The sequence below is a fragment of the Cadophora gregata genome (assembly GCF_030347475.1).
Source record: "Cadophora gregata isolate MNR1 chromosome Unknown scaffold_3, whole genome shotgun sequence".
Taxonomy (NCBI): Eukaryota; Fungi; Ascomycota; class Leotiomycetes; order Helotiales; family Ploettnerulaceae; genus Cadophora; species Cadophora gregata.
The window spans coordinates 1,950,363-1,970,474 of NW_026695926.1; the positions used below are offsets into that span (position 1 = coordinate 1,950,363).

At 48.4% G+C, this 20,112-nt stretch overlaps 10 protein-coding genes across 11 annotated transcripts; 3 read left to right on the forward strand and 7 right to left on the reverse strand.

The window, feature by feature from the left end:
* Positions 1-145: 145 nt before the first annotated feature.
* On the forward strand, positions 146-1,971 carry ONS95_009173 (uncharacterized protein; the record flags this gene model as incomplete). Its single annotated transcript, XM_058502745.1, has 4 exons — positions 146-1,002; positions 1,055-1,082; positions 1,140-1,233; positions 1,287-1,971. Exons 1-4 carry the CDS (start codon positions 256-258, stop codon positions 1,969-1,971), a joined length of 1,554 nt encoding a protein of 517 aa, XP_058361674.1. The 5' UTR covers positions 146-255.
* On the reverse strand, positions 1,210-3,823 carry EBP2 (rRNA-processing protein and EBNA1-binding protein ebp2). The gene is made up of 3 exons (XM_058502746.1): positions 3,522-3,823; positions 2,867-3,473; positions 1,210-2,816 (listed from the first exon to the last, which is right to left on the reverse strand). The coding sequence occupies exons 1-3, from the start codon at positions 3,771-3,773 to the stop codon at positions 2,545-2,547; spliced, it is 1,131 nt and encodes a 376-aa protein (XP_058361675.1). The 5' UTR covers positions 3,774-3,823; the 3' UTR covers positions 1,210-2,544.
* Positions 3,824-4,325: 502 nt separating this feature from the next.
* ONS95_009175 (uncharacterized protein) lies at positions 4,326-5,573 on the reverse strand (the record flags this gene model as incomplete). The annotated part of the gene is made up of 2 exons (XM_058502747.1): positions 4,326-5,131; positions 5,183-5,573. The coding sequence occupies 2 exons, from the start codon at positions 5,571-5,573 to the stop codon at positions 4,779-4,781; spliced, it is 744 nt and encodes a 247-aa protein (XP_058361676.1). The 3' UTR covers positions 4,326-4,778.
* Positions 5,574-6,774: 1,201 nt separating this feature from the next.
* On the reverse strand, positions 6,775-7,640 carry ONS95_009176 (uncharacterized protein; the record flags this gene model as incomplete). Its single annotated transcript, XM_058502748.1, has 3 exons — positions 6,775-7,154; positions 7,222-7,354; positions 7,638-7,640. 3 exons carry the CDS (start codon positions 7,638-7,640, stop codon positions 6,775-6,777), a joined length of 516 nt encoding a protein of 171 aa, XP_058361677.1.
* A 571-nt stretch (positions 7,641-8,211) lies between these two features.
* ONS95_009177 (uncharacterized protein) lies at positions 8,212-8,676 on the reverse strand (the record flags this gene model as incomplete). The annotated part of the gene is made up of 1 exon (XM_058502749.1): positions 8,212-8,676. One exon carries the CDS (start codon positions 8,674-8,676, stop codon positions 8,212-8,214), a length of 465 nt encoding a protein of 154 aa, XP_058361678.1.
* A 138-nt stretch (positions 8,677-8,814) lies between these two features.
* On the reverse strand, positions 8,815-9,400 carry ONS95_009178 (uncharacterized protein; the record flags this gene model as incomplete). The annotated part of the gene is made up of 3 exons (XM_058502750.1): positions 8,815-8,999; positions 9,051-9,153; positions 9,275-9,400. 3 exons carry the CDS (start codon positions 9,398-9,400, stop codon positions 8,815-8,817), a joined length of 414 nt encoding a protein of 137 aa, XP_058361679.1.
* Positions 9,401-9,718: 318 nt separating this feature from the next.
* Positions 9,719-10,801, reverse strand: ONS95_009179 (uncharacterized protein; the record flags this gene model as incomplete). Its single annotated transcript, XM_058502751.1, has 1 exon — positions 9,719-10,801. One exon carries the CDS (start codon positions 10,799-10,801, stop codon positions 9,719-9,721), a length of 1,083 nt encoding a protein of 360 aa, XP_058361680.1.
* A 1,037-nt stretch (positions 10,802-11,838) lies between these two features.
* On the forward strand, positions 11,839-13,556 carry ZRG17 (Endoplasmic reticulum zinc transporter; the record flags this gene model as incomplete). Its single annotated transcript, XM_058502752.1, has 2 exons — positions 11,839-12,359; positions 12,477-13,556. The coding sequence occupies exons 1-2, from the start codon at positions 12,027-12,029 to the stop codon at positions 13,554-13,556; spliced, it is 1,413 nt and encodes a 470-aa protein (XP_058361681.1). The 5' UTR covers positions 11,839-12,026.
* On the reverse strand, positions 11,839-17,304 carry MGM1 (dynamin-like GTPase mgm1). The gene is made up of 3 exons (XM_058502753.1): positions 16,843-17,304; positions 14,747-16,786; positions 11,839-14,641 (listed from the first exon to the last, which is right to left on the reverse strand). Exons 1-3 carry the CDS (start codon positions 17,150-17,152, stop codon positions 14,193-14,195), a joined length of 2,799 nt encoding a protein of 932 aa, XP_058361682.1. The 5' UTR covers positions 17,153-17,304; the 3' UTR covers positions 11,839-14,192.
* Positions 17,305-17,614: 310 nt separating this feature from the next.
* Positions 17,615-19,891, forward strand: ONS95_009182 (uncharacterized protein). 2 transcript variants are annotated; one of them, XM_058502754.1, is made up of 5 exons: positions 17,615-17,829; positions 17,950-18,080; positions 18,131-18,248; positions 18,301-19,011; positions 19,071-19,891. In XM_058502754.1, the coding sequence occupies exons 2-5, from the start codon at positions 18,066-18,068 to the stop codon at positions 19,634-19,636; spliced, it is 1,410 nt and encodes a 469-aa protein (XP_058361683.1). In that variant the 5' UTR covers positions 17,615-17,829; positions 17,950-18,065; the 3' UTR covers positions 19,637-19,891. The 2 variants fall into 2 exon arrangements, with proteins under 2 accessions (XP_058361683.1, XP_058361684.1); XM_058502755.1 differs by having other exon boundaries at positions 17,615-19,011.
* The last annotated feature ends 221 nt before the right edge of the window (positions 19,892-20,112 follow it).

Here is a 20,112-nt window from a genome sequence, read left to right on the forward strand (position 1 = left end):
AAGTAAACATGGGTTCCAGAATCGGACAAGTGTCATATGGACCTGGGCCAGCATCTCTGTTGCTCCTCGAGCCGGACATCATTTCCAGATCTATCCACAAATGGAATTAATGGGCTACGGCAGCATGCCTGCTCAATCCCACACCTGCAGTAAGTGTCATTTCAAGGAGCTTATAAACCTGGCGATCGCCATGAGGAAACAAAACTGGTCACCCCCAAGGGTCATTTCCGTCTTCGTAATCCTTCAACAGCCAAGATGCAGACTTTCAACCTCATTGTGCTCTCGTTGGCCACGATAGCAAGCTTAGGCGCTTGTGCAGTGCTGGAAAAAAGACAGGAGAGCTGTAATCAGGATAATTGCTACCGACAGATGGAGCAAAAGTTGGACCAAGCTTCCACATTTTGCCCAACATTCATGGCTGGTTCCTCGGCTGCTGCAGCTCTTCCGACTTTCGTTCCAATGTGCCAGGGTCTACTTGTAACATCGCGACTTTCTTCAGCCTGTGCTTGTCTGGTCCCAACCACACCAGCTCCGATCACTGCAACAGCCACCACCACCCCAGCAACGACGGCAGCGCTTCTTGCATGCGATCGAGACAACTGCTTCAGACAGCTTCAAGCAAGTTCATCCCAAGCATCTGAGTTCTGTCCAACATATACACTCGGACCAGCCACTGCTCCAATCCCAATTTTCGCCAACAACTGTGGCGGTCTGGCTTCAAGAATCTCTTCAGCATGCTCGTGTCTCTATCCCAAGACTAATACAATCCCCATTGACACCGTCACATCCCTCACGACAGAATCAACTTCGGTAACAACGTCCAGCAGTGCCACGGCTTCAGCGACAGCAATTTCTTGCAGCGACCCACCAGTTCGCAAGGAATGGAGAAGCTTGTCCACACCTGAGAAAGATGCATACATTGATGCCGTTCTCTGCTTGACCAACACAGATGCCATCTCCAGGATTTCCGGAATCGTGAACAGATATGATGATTTCCATGCAGTAAGTCCAAATTATCAAGTGCGGCCAGTAACATATCTCTGATGGCTCATAGGTGCACAATAATCAAACTCCAAATATACGTAAGTTGAGGTCGGCATACCCAGTTCCTATGACAGAGCTCTGATTGTCGGTACCAGATTGGGTCGGACACTTCATCCTCTGGCACAGATACATCACTGCTGCTTACGAGGCTGCCCTGAGAGACGAATGCGGATACACAGGTGGCCAACCGTAAGTGGCCCCCAGATTTCCGTGACCAAATACACATGAGTTGACTCGATTAGTTACTGGGACTGGGCACGAGATGCAGATACTGTCGACCCAAACAGCACTGCTATTTTTGAAACTGACATTTTTAGTCCCACAGTTGGATTCGACGGCAACGGGCGCTACATCAAGGATACCACTCCCGAACAGAACCCATTCGGGCTCACTGGGAGGACCGGCGGCGGATGTGTGACTGATGGGCCATTCGCATACCCAGCTTTCCAAATCAACTACCCCGGTCCTGCAACGTGCTTGACAAGAGACTTCATCCCTACAATTATGAACACCTTTGCCGCCCAAGAAAATGTTGACGTTGTGATGGCTCAGCCTGACTACACTGCATTTGCTAAGCAGATCGAAAACGAGCCCATCTTCTCCATCCCTAACATTCATGGAAGTGGACATTTTGGTGTTGGTGGCGTCTTAGGGACGATTGGAAATGCGTATAACTCTCCAGGAGACCCATTGTTCTACTTGCACCATGTCAACCTCGATCGTGTACTCACTGAGTGGCAGAACATTGACCTCGAGCAGCGCTTGAATGAGGTTGGTGGTCCGATTATCCCATTCGACTATAGCGGAGATAATGTCACCCTTGACTTCACGATCAACTTGTCGCCTATTGCTCCAGCGATCACGCTCAAAGAGGCTTTGAATGCTCAGGGAGATACCTTCTGCTACACATATGATACGCTCCTGTGAGCACAGCCGAGGCAAAGATAACGTAGTGGTGCTGAGTGTGGATGGTGAGAGATATAAATGTACATAAATGACTGCACTGCACTTCAACCACATTCAATTCAGAATCAACAATAGCTTGAACAAATGATCTTTTGCCTCTGGTCGCGACATTTGTACACGAGAGACTCGCAATAGGCTTATCGCAGAACGTATATAAACTAATTGCAGCAAATAAATCTGCTTAGTGCTGGAACACTGTGCAACAGCCCACAACCACGGCACAAAACGATATAACGTCGTCCGCACTTACGGAACTGGAATAGAACCACGAAAATATTGCTGATCGAGAAATCATTCAAATAGAGAAAATAAACTGAGTCCAGAAAAGCGTCCGATGCAGGGCAGTAACCTACATGGATCGTCTCTATCACACATTGACTGATAAAAGCCTTGAACAGTCATGAACAAATGTGCATGGTATATCTACACCCAACGCACACTGCACAAGGCCGATGACAGCGGCCGCCCGCAAGACAACCGGAACGCCACATTATCCTTCCCATTTGTGTTCCGCACAGCTGATGTACTGCGACTCTATCTCTTTCCAGCTCTCCTAGCCTTTCCAGGCCTCTGCTTGACAACGCCCTTCATTTTCTTACTGGAGAACCCTCGCAAGTCACCAGTGCTCTGTGCATCACCACTCTTCTTGAATCGCTTCTTGCCGCCATGGCCGTATTTCTCGTCCTTCTTTGCACGTTTGTTGGGCCCTTGTCGGTCTTTCCTCGATGTCTTACCAAGTTCTTCCTCAACACCAACATCGAACATTTCAGCTTCGTTCGTAGCGTCTGTATCCGCACCTTGACGCTCTGTGGGAAAATCAGCATCATCGACCACATCAATTGCTGGGGCAACTTACTTCTTTTGAGAGTCTTGATATTATCCAAAGTTTGCTTTCGCTCTTTATCACGCTCTTGCAGCTTCGCAACCTGTACCTGCTTGCCAAACTTCTTCAAGTCTCTCTGCTTCCTCGCCTCTGCGCTTGCTTTCTTTCCGGCAGCCTCATCAATCAATTTCGCCTTGATCTTTGCCATATGTTCATCTGCCTTGACCATCTCCGCGAAGTAATCCGTGGGTCTGGTAAAGGGTACCCCCTCTGATTTCAACTGCTTGCGGGCTTCTTGTACCGCAGACAGTGATTGCGCATAAAAGGCAAGTTCACGATTCAGATCATCCGACACGTCTACAATCTCGACAGGCGCCGAAGTCGTCACAGATTGGTGTTCCGAAAAGGGAAGCTTCGAGATTGGTAAGGCAATTCGTTTTAAGGCGGCCGTGAGGGCGACTGTGTTGTTGATTGTAAGGCGTTGGTGGGGGATGAGGTCTTCCTTCTCCTCGTCTTCCAAGTCCTGAAGGTCTGACATTGGGATATCTTCGTCGTCCTCCTCGTCCGAATCCTCGTCGTTCTGATCGTTCTCGCCCGCTGAAGAGTCACTGTCGCTCTCATCGATACCGGCAAAGTCGATCTGCTGAGAGTTAAAAGCTGTCCTTAATGGCGCATGCGCAAGACTTGCCTTCATAGGTGCCTCTGTCTCCTCATCACTCCCACTCTCCTCTTCACTCAATTCAGCCTCATCATCCTCCTTTTCTTCCTCAACGTCCTCCCAATCCTCCTCGGCTGCTTTCTCCCCGCCTTTTTTGGACGACTTTTCTTTATTCAGTTTGTTCGCAAGCTTTTGCTTCTTTTTCAAATGTTGCTTGCCAAAATCGACTCCCTTGTCTGCGGCCAAAGCCATCTTAAGCTTGCTTTTCGTTTTCGCAACCATTGTGGCGGTATTGTGGTGGGTGGTGTTAGGTACAAGATTATCAAGAGCTTGGGAGGACGACAGAGCTTGATCCGAAATAATTTGATCGCAGTTATCAATGCCGCGCCACACTGACCGCCTTACTGTTCTAGTTAGCGTACATAACCGAGATAAGATGCATAATGTAATTATGCTTAGCGCAACTTGCGAGTACTTCAATAATTCAATAATCGTAATTGTTTAGTTTTCTCATAATCTCATGGCATTCCCTGTATTTCCATTGCCTGCGTCTACATTTCAAACTGCTCTCGATGCTTTAAGAGCTTCCAGGAATATTCCAATTCCAATTCCAATATTCTCAAAGTGTACTTCTCTCTCCTCGCCCCAGATAAACACTTTGCATCAGAATCCTGCCATGCATCACACTTGGAGGCTGCTTGGCCGCCCAGCAAACAAAGGAGGATGGCGTTGCAGTTCCAGTACCCATCTCAGGAGCGATTTCCTCTTCCGCTGTCTTTAGAGATTTTTCCCACCACATGCTGGCTCTAGCTCCACTTGATGTCATCGACTCGTCAGGTCCCCGGGCCGCATCGTCTTTATCTCTTTTTGGTCAGTAAGAGCGACTCTAGGCTCCCAAGACGCTATCTCTATGAGAATGATGCCAAGACGGTAAATATCGAAACTTTTCCGGGATTTTGGATACCGACCATGGCCTCCTATTGTCAGTTTCATACGGTGAACTCACCTGGGTCACTGGTGCATCAGCAACTGCTTCATCCTGGATATCTTGGAGAGAGAATGTGCTCTCTATCAACATGTAATGTGATCAAGGTGTTGAATATCCGTGAGGGAAGAAGAAGAGCTCTCCTTCAGAGAGCTCTCTGCTACTATGGACAACTTAATACAAAGGAAAGGGTAGCTACTCTAGCTCTCCTGTAAAGAGTGATCTACCTAGAGCTCAGGTAAAGGCGGAAGTCACGTGAGCAATTCGCATGAATTTAAGACAACAATCACCAACATACATGTCTAAATCACCGATAATCTTATTTCCTTGTTCTGATGGAAACAGTCGTCGCTGGTCATTTGGACCTGATGACCTGAAGACTGCCAGTCAACCAATAATAGCCGGTCAAGATTCGATTTGTTCGTTGTTCGGTCTTTGAGGACTATTCCAAGTCCGATACTTTGCGGTGGACCCAGCCAGCACACTGAAGTTGATAAAGGGCGATTTCCAGACCACTTGAGGGATTCAAAAGCGATTAGGAGCTTGCATTCATTACTGATGTTTTCGAGGCGACTCTTTAGCCTCTTCGCGTCGAAAGCTGCAGTAACAAAGTTGATATCGTTAGTACCAAGCTCAACGATGGAAGATACTGGCACTGTATAGATGTCAGCTCGAGTCATTTAGGTTTGACGTATTGATCCCTCACCATTTGGCTGTTTGACGCGTGCAATAGCAACATCAGCTTCATCATCGTGGATGCGCCAAAGCTCTTCACCTTCTTCGTTTCCTTGGCCTTCATCAGACAGGATAGAGTGATTATCATCATTATACTCAGTGCAGAGATAGCATTGCTCATGTTTACAAGCAGTGCAGAAGAAGTCACCGTCGATGTTGGTGAAGAACTGCTTCACGGTTGTGCATTCACAACGTGCAGTTTCATGCTCCCTGCCAAAGTCTTTCGCTCCATGTTCGGGTTCAGAAGGGTTGTACTCCTCAAAAGCATGGCTGACAGAGGTGTCAGATGTGATTGCAGTATTTCTTGAGGGGCTTTGAGCTGAAGGCGAGCCCACTGAAAGGCAGAACATGGTTGTGGCCATCTTGTTGAATAAATCAATGAATTAAGATGAACTTGCTATTGTTGTTTTTTGAGTGACAGACCCGCACGCAGCTGGAGTATTTATGCTCCTCGGCTCTAGTTGGTTGATCTGCCGCTTTACTTCAAGCGGCGAGAATCTAGGTAGGCAGGCTGCTTTCGTTCTAGCTTGTTCTTTTTTTATAGATAATAACTATAGAGTACATAGAGTCAAACACAACAAAATAGAAGACTGTTAGGACATACTCATGCAAACTGTACAAATTCGTAATAGTAATATCAAATATATATAAATTTCTGCAGCTCTGCTTATATTATACTATTTTAAACTTGTAACTGGTATCCGACCTTTACCACTTTGAACATTCTATTCAATATCGTGATGTCAACAATTAAGCGACAACCGCCACAATCCTAAGCCCGAGATGTATCATACACGACAAAAGATGTAGGTAAACATCACAACAACAAACATATAATACACGCTGTTAAGATTTAGACATGCCTCCAGATGAAGTATGTAAGCGGTAACGTGTCATCACTCTGTGATCCCAACGGTTTCACACCAACTCAAATTGAAGTTTCATGGCTCATCCAACGGTTTGCTTGGACCTGCAAAGCTTGTCCCTTTAAGGCGTGACGATTAAGTACTCGTACAATGGTAAACACCCCCTTAGATGGAAGGACTTTACATCTCGTAGATAAGAAGGAATATGCTATACACAAGGGGTTGAACTCTGTCATCTATGATGATTTCCTAGCATGGATGGCAGGGACCAGCTATCCCTCACATCACTGATCTCACACATATTTCTATCGAAATCAAGTTCAGCGTACAATACGCCTTACCATAGAGTTCCAAAGCCCGATCCCCAAATGAATAACGCCGTCTTTGAGACACTCCATCCTCATTGTCACACCAAGAAGATTCCAGCTCACACAATCCCACCATGGTGCGTAAAGCAGCTAGATCATCGTAATTTCCCCGCTGCAAGTTTTACTTCATCAAGAAACTCAAATCTTCATAGGCACCTGTATAATGATCGTGGGCGACGACTGTGAATTGATGGAGGTTAGGGACATGGCGGAAGTTGTGAGAAATCCGAGACGGTGCGACTCATTCTGGTACCCGGTGAGTTGGATTGTTTCGCTGGGAGTGACGTTGGTAGCTATATTGTGGCAATCCAATAAGAAAACTGCAGTTCTCATGGCACAAGTGTATTCTGTGCTGCACAGGATGGTATTTCTGCAGTGGAAGCATCCGAAGAAGATACTGTCAAGGATAGGTTTGAAGAAAGGGTATTCGTCACTTCCCAGCCAAGAATATTCTTGTATGAGCATCTTGCATATGGTTTGATGAGTCCATCGAGGCCATGAAGAGCGAATGAACCCTTGTTGGTAGGGCTACTGCAGAGATGCGTCCACTCTTTCGTATCAATATTGCAGACTGCCCAGATGATTCGTGGATCTCGACAGAACTTCTCAAACAGAACCTTTGCTTTTAGCAATTTGAGGAGCTTTTCATCGGCGATGCCCACGAAATTGTTTTCGATGGGTTCCAGTTCGGCAATACCTTCAAGAGAATCTGACAGCGTTAGTTATGTAGGCCCCGACCGATGCAACATTGGACAGAGAAGAGAGTGGAAACTTACAGCCTGGGATGTTGAACAGCTGGAAGGCATCTCTAGCCTTATGAATGATGATATTGTATGATGGTGTTGGTAAATCCTTGGTGTATTTCAGTGCTTCGAAGACTTTTGCATGTCCTGTGTCTTGTGCCAATGCCTGCAGGATGTTGCGATGATGGACTCGGGTACTTATATTTAGGCAGGCAGGGATCTGCCATCTTAGCCTCGAGCGGTGAGCAGGTCAGTCATATGACCAATAAGTTGAGGAGAACAGATTTTCGTTGGCTCGGATGTTTGATTAGTGATGTGCCCACCAGATAATGATTAGGACATGGCCTTGTCTTAAATGGATTATGGAACGGATGAACACCACATGCCAAGGAATTAGATTCATGCATCTAAAAATGTTGTTTTGATAGTCTGTATAACTTTATATAGACCATTTAAAGGTTTTAATTTGAAGAAATATTGAATAATGCTGCGAGAACACGTCTTCTCTGCATCCGTCGTCCAAGTTCAAGATGACGTGTGATGTCAACAAAAGTTAAGCGATATGTGACTGTGCCAACCTCTCACAAATCGCGTCGTCAACAATCAGACATCACAACAAAGCATCATCTGCAAACGTGCCAGGGAAACAACAGGCCTCCAGTCAGAATCACAAGGGTTTTCAGGCAAATGGCAATGCATTCTCAGGTTTCCATTCTCCTCGTATGGCAGATACTTTTGTGCTGCGATGACTTAAACTACTCATACAAGAGAAAAATATCAAGCATGCGGTGTTGCTCATCGGCGCTGTGATGACCAGAATACTCGTACAAAGAGCAAAATACCCCAGTTGCAGAGAAGATATGCTACCTTCGTACACGAAGAATCTACTCATACAGCCAGAAACTGAACCACGCATCAACAACTAGCGTCGTGTCCAAACCACTGATTTCGGAAGTTCGTTACTAATTGTCGCAAAAGTCAGTTCAATACTTTAGATGAGGGAATTGTTAGGAAGACTCACAATCAAAATTTCTTAGAAGTAGGAGAAGGGGATTTCTTGTGCTCCTTCCTAGCTTTCCATTCTTCAATCTCTTCGTCCAGCTCCCGAGCTTCTTCTCGAAGGTTGACATTCGTGTGGTCGAATTGGTCTGTATCAAAGGAGTAGCCAGCCAGTTCGCCGTCGGATGCAGCAGCAACCATTGAATCCCAATCATCGCTGCATCTGTTGCTTGCACCCGCCTGATTGTAGTGGTCATGAGCAATGAGAGTCGCCTTCTCAAGACCTTCAATGTCGTTATATTCTTTGAGGACGTCTGCAAAATCAGCTCGGTTGCACCAACTGACTCTAATTTCATGGACCCTCGGAACACCTCTCTTTCCTTGGTGAACTTTGAGGATTTGTGCAGCATCTGACATAGCCTGCAGATATTCATCGTAATCCTTGTCTCGTGAACCACATCGGAAATACTCGAAGAATAAAACATCCATAGTGAAGTTTATATCAGGAGGAGTTGAAGTGCGTTTGAGAAGGGCAGGCGCAGGCTTGAGGAACTCTTTGGTGACTGACTTGAGGTAGGATCCAGGGATCTCAATGGTGCCAAGTGGGATCGGGGTGCCTCTATAGCGTCATGTCATGTTGATGTGGCTCCAGCGAACGCTGATAACGCGCTCACTCGGCATAAAGACATATGCTGTGATGCGGCCCTTGATCTCATCGGCGACATTGCGGTAGCGACCGGCAGATTCTTGGTCGAGCAAGGGTGTGAGAATTTGGAGACTTGCGGGACCAGGTTGAACTTGGGAGATAATGGCTGGAAATGTTAGCGGTCATTATTTGAATTGCGTAGAGCGAGCCATCCCACCTTTTTCAGCCTCTGGATCATTGATGATGTACTCAGAATCATGTTCGTTTTCAGAATCAAGAACAGAGAGGCCATCATCATCATACGTGTTGCACTCAGGGCACTTCTCATGTTCGCAACTGTGCACTTCCAAGCAAAACACTCATTCTGGCGGTAGAACTCGCGTTTGACGCATCCACAGCATGAATAATTTTCGTTTAACTCCATGTAGGGATCGTCGTCACCGGAATCGTGCTCATCTGCATCAGAAGCGGACCTAATGCTTGAGTCGTCGTCGATATCGGGTTCAGACTCATTGTTAAAGTCAATGGCGGAGCTGAGCTGAGCAGCTTGTCATAGATGATTGCCATCTTGGTTGGTATAAAGAGGTTTGATAGGATGATGTTTGTTTGAAGTGTTAGTGAATGATTAACGCCTTCAAATGAATTATGTTCGAGGTTGTTGCTTGTTCTGATGGTAAAGTGTGGTTGCAAACCCTGCCTTTTATACTTGGTGGCGGCCGGGTGGTTGATCTGCCGTCTTCGAGCGGTGAGAGCGTATTTTCCTCTCCAGCTAGTGGTAGTGGCCGACAATGAACTCGAATGATTGGCCAGAAGGAGGTGAAGCGTTACTGATACAGACTCCCGACAACAAAGATTTTGGCCTTCTTTGTATATACAGCAAGACTCTCAATCTCCACTAATTTTTGCATGTCTGAAGTATTTCATGCCGACCCAAGCAACGACAACCCAGACCCAAGCCATGACAGATGTGAGGATGATCAGTGCAGGATAGTAACCAGTTATTGGCAAAGTTGGATCATCCTCAAGCTCAGGAGGAGCATATGGCGTCTCTCCAACATCCCACGCCCAACTCCAGACTCCGAGGCAAGAGCCCATGCCAGTCACAAAGACAATCCACGTAACGATAAGCACGACCCATCCCCACCATTCTGTCTCTGAATAGTCCCACTCATCATCGTGGACTGGCAGAGGACTAGCAGCAAGACCTCCAAGAGATAATGGAGACTTAGCCTTCTGTCCTGATCGACGACGAGTGAGAGAGCCAGACCCAGGAGGGAAGTAAGAGTCGGAGCCAGAGGAGTTCATGACACCAGGGCGTGGAGGTGGAATACCGTGGTTGCGAATGCTGAGAACGTCGTCCTCGTCTGTGGTAGAGATATACGTGAGAGTAGGACTTGTGGCAGTGGGCGATGTAACAAGATGGTCCTCTGTCCCCATTGGCAAAGTTCTGATTGGTGACAGGAGTATGTTGTTAGCTCGGCTGGCATAGCCTTCCATGGAAGGACGAGGCGTTGTGTCCGACAGACCAAGGCCTAGCCCAGAAGTCTGGTGAATCTCCTCTGGTGAAGTTGTACCATCACCACCATAAGAAAGGTCCAATCCAGTCTCTAGTGGAGATGATTTGAGCTCTCTCTTCTCCCTTTGAGCTCCACGACCAAGTAAAGCAGCTTTTCTCAATGATCCTTTTCTTCTCCTTGTCTTTTGCTGCTGAACAGCAACTGCCATAGCTCTTCCAGATTTCTTTGGAGATATACGGTCATCGCCAGGGAGAAACTCAGGGTTAGGTTCAGCTCTTTGCGTGGAATTTTGATTCTCATCTGCACTTGCTCTCAGGAAGGATAGCTTAGAGAGGATACTGCCGGAGAGGCTTCTCTTATGCCCTGGTGGAAGGTCTTCTCCTCCATGGTGAGGATTGGCGGCAACCTTGAAGTGGCTGCTGGGATCTATCGGGGAAGTTTTGGATTCCATGCTCAAGTGTACCAAGAAGTCTTTAACAAGGCATGTCCCAGTGGCGGAGTAAGCTTAAGGTCTACTCAAGTACCGCAGTTTTCTCAGTAGCCTCGATGGGTCTCTGGCATGGTGTTAGCACATGAACAAACATAGAGATACTGATTGATAATCCTTATCACTACAATTTACAAAGCATGAGGCTGTCGTTGTTGTTAAGAGAAGTGGAAATGAGAAGAGGAGGAAGGGGGTGGCCGTACTTATAGCTGACTTGTGCAAGCCTGGACTGCCTGGTGTCAAGTGAAACAAATCTTAACAAGTGGCTATACTATCATTTGAAGCAGTGAATTGAGGAAAAACTAATGCGGATGAACAATACTGTTCTTGTTGAAATATTCCTTCGTGGCAAGCAGCTGCTGCTTCCTTGCCCCTGCTTGACAAGCACGTGCGCAACTGCTAGAGGATCATTAATGAGCGTGTTCAACAACAGAAACGAAACTTACCTGCTCCAAACACTCTTCCCGCAATCCAAAGTGATGAAGAACAGTATTATGGTTTCCAGAGACTCTCAAGAGTCGGACTTGGGGACAAGAGGTTGCGCCTGGGATGATATCATCAGCATGGTCTTAGCACACTGTCCTTATAGTCTGCCAATCTCTTACTCAGTCAGGCCCTTCTTTTCTCGAGTATCAAATCTCAATATATCAGTGCGCAAATGAAGACAAAGAGCAGAGTGGTGTGATGGTGGTACAAGGATAGTTTCAATATCTGGTCTTGGCGGAGAATGGCTTTGAAGTGTCACAACTGGCACATATCATCAAGGTCGATGCTTGTGCCTCGTTGAAAGATGGCAATGATTGGCGACGTATAGCAGTTGACTGGAAACACACTCGACGAAGATTAGATACATTCCAAAGCTTGATGGTTGAAGGGAAGGAGAACAGTAGTGAAGTGTGATTGAAATAAAGTTGTCGAGATTGCTCGCGTACCTGGCCTCTTGGGCCCACCACCAATTTAGGGAGCCTGGGGCCTGTCAAGCGCTACTGTAAAGAGGCTGAGCTAAAGCATCTACCCGCGGTTGGAACGTCAAAACATCCGAACTCCTCCTCCACTTCGCTCCCCTCTCTCCCGCACGGCCTTGAAGAACGTCAATCTCACCAGCTTTGAGCTTCCGAAGTGCCCCTTGCTCATCGTGGACTTTCTCCCCTTATGCTACGCCGCCGTCGTCTATAGTGAGTGAGCAGCAATGGCTTCGAGCCTGCCAATTCCCGCTCCACCGCGGACGCCCACGCCTCCGACCCCTATTCCCGAAGATCCAGAAGATGGACTTGGGATCAATGGTGGGCCGCGAACGATGCGCTCGACCATTACCTACGATGCCAACTCCCTTTCCCCTCTGTCAGACACCTTCCCTGGCCGTTTTGGATCCATGGCCTCGCCCATGCCGTCCTCAGCAGGCCTAGGAACGCCGTCCTTCAACTCCGAGTCAACCCTGGGACCTCCACCTCCACCTGGCTCTCGCAGCCCTTTTGACTTCCAGACACAGTCCATCAAAGACAGCCCGGCGATGGCAAACTCAGTATGGCATGCCAATTCACTTACACTCCCTACTTTTGCTTTTGCTTCTGCTTCTACTTCTACATCAGATGTGCAGGTCAAGTTTGCAACCGCATCAGCTAACCAGAACACCGCAAAGAACATTGGCAAACGACGAGGCCATAGATACAAACACTCGAGCGTGTCAGCCCAGCATCAGATCTTCCTCGAGCCCCCTCCACGAGCGCCTCTCGCCCTTCCAGCATCTCTCCCGATACCGACATACAAGGAGGCGTGGGCAAGCAGGTCGAAGGAGCAAACGACTCGGATTGCTTGGTGTGCATGTCATGCGCTGGTAGCAGCATACGTGCTCTTCTCTGCTGAAGGCTCACTAGCACTCACAGCCCTCTCCCACCTGATCTTCTTTGACGCTGTGTCCGCCACGATTTGCGTTGTAGTAGATGTGCTCAGTAACTTCGAAGTATGGAAGCGGTCTTCAATACGCCATCCATTCGGACTGGAGCGCACTGAAGTCCTAGCCGGCTTCGCCATGTCCGTCTTCCTGCTCTTCATGGGCTTCGATCTTATGTCACATAATCTGAAGCATGTGCTTGAAGGAATGGGCTCACATACACCGCACCATCCACATTCGCATCAGCGGGTATCGCCTGGTTCGGTAGATTCTGCTGCTGTGCTGTCTATTGTAGCTACATTGATCTCAGCCTACGGATTGAAGAATCACGCGCGCATAGGCAAAGCCATGCGCTTCGCTGTGATATCCTCACTCCCTAGCGTGCTTTCCAATCCCTCCCACTTCCTAACCCTCTCCTGCAGCGCAATTATGCTACTGCTCCCCCTTCTAACCATCACGCTCTACCTTTGGCTCGACCGACTCCTCTGTGCCGTGATCGCCATCTCTATGTTCGTGCTGGGTGTACGACTGGCCATGACGCAAGGCCTGATGCTACTGATGTCGTATTCCGGCGAAGGCGTCGGCGACGTGATGCGCGAGATCCACAAAGACCCTATGATAGCGCAAGTTGAGGAGGCAAGGTTTTGGCAGGTGCATTATGGGCTGTGTATGGCGAACTTGAAGTTGAGGGTTAGAGGCGATGATGCTTCGGTGGGTAAGCTGAGAGAGAGGTTGAATGTATTGGTGAAGAATAGGCTTGGAGGAGGGTATGGGAAGGGAGGTGGTGTGAAGTGGGAGGTTACGACGCAGTTTACGATTGACAAATGAGATGCTTTATATGGCATTTTCGGGAATCTTGTGCATTTTTGGCGTTTTGTACTTATATCCTGCAGGCCATTTTTAGTATTTTGGCAGGCCCGGGTGCAACGGTATATTGTGGTGGGATAGAGTCATGCTGTTACACATCAGATGTACAACAAAATCCAGAAGCATTGATGCCGATGACATACATTTCTTTCAGTCGCTTGAGGACAAGATATTGAACCAGATAGCAAGTCGACTTAAAGGTCGAAGTTGCAGTAAGTGCTTTCCAAAATGCAACGCTAATTTGACAAGGTTCGAAAAGACGAGCCTTGCATGCTGTGCATTGTTTTCAATGATTCTTAGACTTGAGCGGTATTGGTATGAACAAGAGGAGGGTATGTGCAATTTCCATGCTCTAACGGAAGCAACAACCAAAAATCAGAAACAGGAGTGATATCATCTGAAGAAATCGGCCAGCCCAAGAATAAGCAGGCAAACACACACAACACAAACCAAACGCCTCTTCCAGATATGTGGCATGAATCATAATCGCCACTGCTCTCCCCTCCTATTCAACCCCCTCGCCTTCATTCAGGATGATTGACGAACCTCGGATTTCATCCAGTGCTGGCATGTCTCGCATGCGAGCAACTAAACAACCTAGAACAGACTCCAACCCTTCCCCTCTCGCTTCCTCCCCCCAGTACCCGCAGCCGCAACACTGGCCCTCTTCCCGCGTTCCTCAGCCTCCAAATCTCTAAGCCCCTCCATCTTCCCCAACACTAACTCCAGCAACTCCTTCCGTCTAATAACCTCCAAATGACCCCTAACCCTCGGATCCTCCCTCGCAAATCTCTCCACTTCGTCCTTACTCAGGCCGCGTCCAAGCCGGACATCGAGTTCTCTAGGGAAGTTATAGTAAAACTCGGAGAGGAGCTCGACGTTGAGGAAGAGCACGGCGGTGGAGGTTAGCTTAGTGGCTACGACGTCGAGGAAGATCTCGGGGCAGTGATAGCGGGATGATTTGGTGGCGCATTGTTTGGATTTCAGGGCGGTGAGGCGCATGCGCAGGAGTTGGGCGCGGTCCCGGAGGAAGATGGCTTCTTTGCCTGGAGAGAGTGTTGTTAGCTTATTTTCTCGTCTCATATAAAATCAATTTTGAAGTCAGGGCCTTAAATTCGGTGTGTAAAGGACGGGAAGGGATGTGTACGGACCTCTTTGAAGCAAATCCGATGAGAAGCCACCAGCACCACTAGCTCCGTCACCAACGACTTCAACCTCCCCTCTTCTTGCTTTATCGACGAAGCTCATCACATCTTTGAGTTTCCGCTTACCACCTACAGATTGCTCTACTGACTTGACGGCTTCATCACAATGCTTCAATTCGGTCTTGAGGACATCCGCAACGTTTTCTCGGCCACGAGCCCATTCACCGTCTTCGACATCAATTTCGAATTTGTAGGGCTTGATACAGTTCTCTACCTGGTCTGAAGTGCTGTAGAATCTCTCGTTTAGGATGCCAGAAGCTGCTTCAGTAATGGCTTGGCGAGCGAAGGGATGAGCCGCGAATGTGCTCTGGGAGATTAGACTATCAACGTGAGCTTGGAGAGCATTTGCTACTACGGTAGTTGCTAGCCGGCCAATTCCGAGCTTCGTCAGAGCAGATGTAGAAGCATCAAGTTTGCGGTGCCAGTATAGTGATTCTGGGTCCGCGGTTGGAAGGTCAGCCAGGGAGTCTGGCTCTGGTAGAGCTGGTGAGAGGTTCGTGACAGGTTTGTTCCAGTACCTCGATGCGAGGAGATCCAGGACTCTTTGGTCTAGTTCTTCCTTTAGCATTTCTCGGACTTGTGGTCGCCCAAAGCTCTCCGTGAACTCCTTGAATGAATGCTTAAATGCGTCTAAGCTCTCGGCCAGGTAGGATTCAGCTGACAGCGGGCGGTCGTTATATTGGACCTTGAATTCGTAGGTTGCTTCTTCGAGTTCTTGTCTGATAGCATCTCCGGTGCTTTGGAGACTTGCGGCCATTGTTTGTTCCAGGACAGACATGAGTTTCTTACGTAGAGTGGTAGTGCCGACGTTAACTCCAGCATCCTGACCAAATTCGAGAGGATGAGCTGAGAAGTATGCATGCTCATTCTTAGCAATTGCGGAAGCGATGCTTCCGCTACCTTTTTTAAACAAGCTTGTCGGTTGAGGTGGTACCCTTGAGACGACACCGACATATCCAAGTCGTAAAGGATACTTCCGATCATTGAGAATTGCAGCTCCTCTCGTGGCATCAACCAAATCCATTTTGGTGACAACTCCAATGGTTCTTTCTCCTCTAGGGTCCACCCTCCGACTGGCTCGAAGGGCTGTTGAATTTGCAAGATCAACATCTGCTGCTGAAATCGCAAGAATGACATTCGGCGGCTGTATGTACTTGTCGCATAGATCAGAGATTTTCTGCTTTAACTCCATCGGTTGATCATGTCCAATCACTTGAATATAGCCAGGAAGATCAATAAGCGACAGGTCCGGTACGTGTGGCGACGAGATAGTGAGCTGGATGGGATCATCCGAGACACATTCTGAGTCTGGAACCGCCAAATTGAGTTCTGTCAAGGTCCGTTGAATATGCGAGAAGTCTGTGATCTTCCCCAGACCCAAAGCTGGGAATTCTCCATATTCGGCTTGAGCATCTGGTGTGTTAACGAGGGTCAATTCGATGGGTCTCCGTGTAACCATATTGGATCCTTTTGGCAGAAATTCATGTCCAACTATAGCCTCCAGTACAGAGCTCTTTCCAGATGACTGAGAGCCTATAACGACGATTGAGGGTAGATTCAGCGTATCGGACTGTCCCACAGTTTGTAATATGCTCCGAATCTCAATCATCTTCTTGGTCAAAACCATCATCTGGTCGTCCCTAGCCGACTCCTCTCCAGACCTCGGGTCCTCCTCGGATGTTTGGTCGTATCCATATGCGGCAACAGTGGCTCCAGCAGCAGCAGCAGTCCCATATCTGGCCTGCTTTGGCTGTTCTGGGTCAGGGCCTTTACCACCACCCTCCCCTCCTGGCCCCTCTCCAATTTCTTCGTGAATTCGTAACACTTTTTGTAGCCACTCGGGTAATTCAACTTGTTCTTTTGTGTTTTGCCATCCCTGCAGTGTCTGGTCTGCAATTCCTTTTGCGCCTCCAAATAAGCCTCCAGCAACTCCAGTTACAGTTTCCTTGGTCGAGTTGAACACATCGATGGCGTAGTTTCCAGCCTCTGCATACATGCGTCAGTAGCCGTCGCAGGAGAGAGAGAGCCATAACTAAACCTACGGGTGGCCTGGTATTGTACATATGCCAGTCCGGCAATCGTAGCACCCCCAAATAAGGCGGGAATTCTTGCGAATTTGAGCAGTAACCTGGGAAGTATCCGTACGAAAGAGGCGTTCCGAACAACAACGGCATTAGAAAAGGCGGTATTTCCAGCTGGCCATATCCTCCTCCGCGCCGCCCGTACTGCCGAATCTGTCTTGAGAAGCCCTCCGGCCGAGGACGTGGTTTGGTGATGGAAGTGACGCGCTGCTGTCATGTTGACTCGTTGGGCGAAAGGCCGAAGCCTGGCTGACAAGAGTCGCCCGCTCATTGTTACGGAACAGATGGTTGTAGCAAGGCGTTCCCGGAAATCTTGGGGTCATAGAAAGCGAATCATGGGCTGGGGGGCGATGGCGATAGCTTTCTCGAACAATCGTCTGATGCATCCAGTCTGCCAGTTACCCTACCCGTACGTACCCTTCCATGTCAAACAAAGTACAAGAACGGTATTACTATGCGTCAATAGTGGCGTCTACGTGGATGTGGCGGTGCAGATAATGTGTGGCTGGCCTGGGCCCGCGCACGCCCAACTGGCCCTGGGCTTCCAGTCACTCCAGTTCCAGTCCTGTGTCCGGGTCCCTTCGGTCCCGACTCCCGACTCCCGACTCCCGATTGTTGGGTCACTTGGGTGCAGGTACTCGTACTCGTACTCGTACTGTAGGGTGGAGGTGGATCTTGGATTTTAGCTGCATCTTCCCAGACCCGGCGCCCGGCCGCCCCTTCAACGTTCCAACCAGCGCAGACGGTACGGGAATTTTGGTAGCCTTGAGCTGGGCACAATACCTTACTCGTACCTCCCGTACATACACCATTCATCATTTCCATTTCTACTCACTCTCGGTTTTGTAGGTGCAGCTTTATTGCCCTTTCTACACTTGTGTCTTGTCTTGTCTTCTCTTCGTTCTTTCTTCCGTCGCTCGTCCGGGTAATTGCTTGCTTTTCCTCGCTGTCCGTCCTCCCCTTCCTATTTGACCTTAGATTGCGCCATCTGAGTTCTCAGCCTTGCGCCCCCTACTCCTGTTCCCGAGCTCAGCGATTTGACTCACTTACGACCTTTTCTTCCAACAGCACTTTCGGACTCTTTCAATATTTTGGTCCAATGACAAGGCCTTTGAGAGCATCCTCCTAATCCCTCCGTGCAACGAAACTCTCAATCTTTCAAAAGCTGTTGAGTACCTGGGAAGATGTGTCGCTTTCTTGTAAGCACAGCGTCGCGTCTGGCCACGAAGCACCAGCTAACAGATTTCAGGTCTACAAAGGGTCTGATGAGATCCTGCTCTCCAAGTTGATTCTTGATCCCACACATTCCATCCTCACACAGTCATTCGATTCCCGCCTCCGTTTGGATATGAGAAGGCCTCACAATGGTGCGTTTGGACCCATCTGCTCACTCACTTCCTCTTTGCTGACGCGTTGCAGGTGATGGGTTTGGAATTGGATACTACACCGAACCTAAATTAGGTCCAGAACCTTGCATATTTACATCTACGACGCCTGCATGGAATTGCGTCAATCTCCAACGAATCGCCTCCAAGACTGCTTCCCATCTTATCTTCGCACACGTTCGTGCCACGACCGAAGGCTCACTGAGCGATGACAACTGCCACCCATTCTACCACGGAAGTTTGATGTGGATGCACAACGGAGGATTAGGAGGATGGAAACAAATCAAGCGGCCCCTAGGTCAGCGGCTGGCAGACAAGTGGTACTTGGGTGTACATGGTGGAACAGACAGCGAATGGGCGTTTGCTTTGTATCTGGACACCCTCGAGCGCATGGGACACAACCCAAGCTCTCCCCCACAGACCGGATTTGGACCGGGTGTTCTACGACAAGCTATGCTGAGAACAATCCAACAGATCAACGACTTTATTGCGGACATTCCACAAAGTGTGGTGGAGGAGGAGAATGTAGACACCAGAAGTTTGTTGAACTTTGCTATCACGGACGGGCATAGTGTTGTCTGTACTCGATATGTCAGTAGTCGTACCGACGAAGCGGCTAGTCTGTACTATTCTTCGGGAACCACGTGGGAAGACAAGAGTACAAAAGGCGAATACCAGATGGATCGTCGGGATAAAGGTGCCGATATTGTTTTGGTTGCCAGCGAGCCCTTGACGTTTGAAAGAGGTACAAGAACCCGAATCTCATTTCTTTCTTCCTCGTACAAAGTCACTAATCCGAAACAGAAAGCTGGGTCACAGTCCCAACAAACTCGACCTTGACAATTCACAAGCAAACGGTCATGGTACATCCAATCATTGATGAATACTATAGCTACAATCCATACCACCGTCGTTCCTCTCAATTCGCCCAAGACAAGGGCTTGGTCACGAACGAGAAGGGCGTCCGTAATGGCACGAAATCCGCAAAATCTCCAGGCGTTGCACCTCGCAAGGTATCAAATATGTCATCTAGCCTACATGAAAGCCTCGCCAGCACCCTCACTCCTTCCATGCATGCTACTTCAGGCTCGCCAGCACTAACACCCGCCAACGAGACCGTCCCTCCAAGAATCTCAACTCCACCATCTGACCTTCGCAATTTATCACCGCTACAGAGCCTCAGCTTACGAGACTCTTCCAAGCCACCAGAGCAAGGGAACACAAAGAAGAAGCGAAAGTCTCTTTCGGCCATGGAACCTCCACAAATCAATCACCCTGTTCCAGATCCGGAGCCTGACTCTCCGCCACCAAGAAATTATGGCGACCCATTGAAAATAGCTCAATACTTCCCTGAGCTGCACCAGATGTGATGGAAGTTCTACTTTGTATTATCTAGTTGTGCGGCAGTGTTTGGATGAATACTGCCTACGGCGTTGCGTTAGTTTTCATGATGTTTGACACACCAAAATTAGCGAATGGCCTTTCTTGGGATGGTGGCGTTCAATTCTTTAGCAAAGGCATTTGCACGTAGCTGCAATGTGTGGCTAATTTGATAGCGTATTGGCGTTGGATGAATAGAGATATATGAATTTTGTTTGTCCAGCTCAGCCAATCTTGAAGGAACCATGCACTGATGCAACAACTACGATCCTGGCTTTGTCTCAAATGTCAACTGCCTCAAGTGAGGCTAGTTCCTGCGTCCGTCTCCGCGGGCATGGATTAAGAAGCTTTCCTCTTATGCCGCTGAAAAATGTCGAGGCAAGAATTAGTCATATCCAGTGTCCGAAACCCTTCGCGAACAGTAACACCCAATGCGTAGTAAGAAAGAAGTACCACACCTACCACT

Bases quoted from the DNA above. Each gene is read 5' to 3' on its own strand.
- EBP2 (XM_058502746.1), bottom strand. From the start codon at position 3,773: ATGGTTGCGAAAACGAAAAGCAAGCTTAAGATGGCTTTGGCCGCAGAC. The intron at 3,474-3,521 runs GCAAGTCTTGCG...AACTCTCAGCAG, and splicing joins AGACAGAGGCACCTATGAAG to ATCGACTTTGCCGGTATCGA. The intron at 2,817-2,866 runs GTAAGTTGCCCC...ATTTTCCCACAG, and splicing joins TATCAAGACTCTCAAAAGAA to AGCGTCAAGGTGCGGATACA.
- ONS95_009182 (XM_058502754.1), top strand. The intron at 18,249-18,300 runs GTGCGTTTGGAC...GACGCGTTGCAG, and splicing joins TATGAGAAGGCCTCACAATG to GTGATGGGTTTGGAATTGGA. The intron at 19,012-19,070 runs GTACAAGAACCC...AATCCGAAACAG, and splicing joins GCCCTTGACGTTTGAAAGAG to AAAGCTGGGTCACAGTCCCA.
- MGM1 (XM_058502753.1), bottom strand. From the start codon at position 17,152: ATGAGCGGGCGACTCTTGTCAGCCAGGCTTCGGCCTTTCGCCCAACGA. The intron at 16,787-16,842 runs GTAGGTTTAGTT...GCATGTATGCAG, and splicing joins TGTACAATACCAGGCCACCC to AGGCTGGAAACTACGCCATC. The intron at 14,642-14,746 runs GTCCGTACACAT...CACTCTCTCCAG, and splicing joins ATCGGATTTGCTTCAAAGAG to GCAAAGAAGCCATCTTCCTC.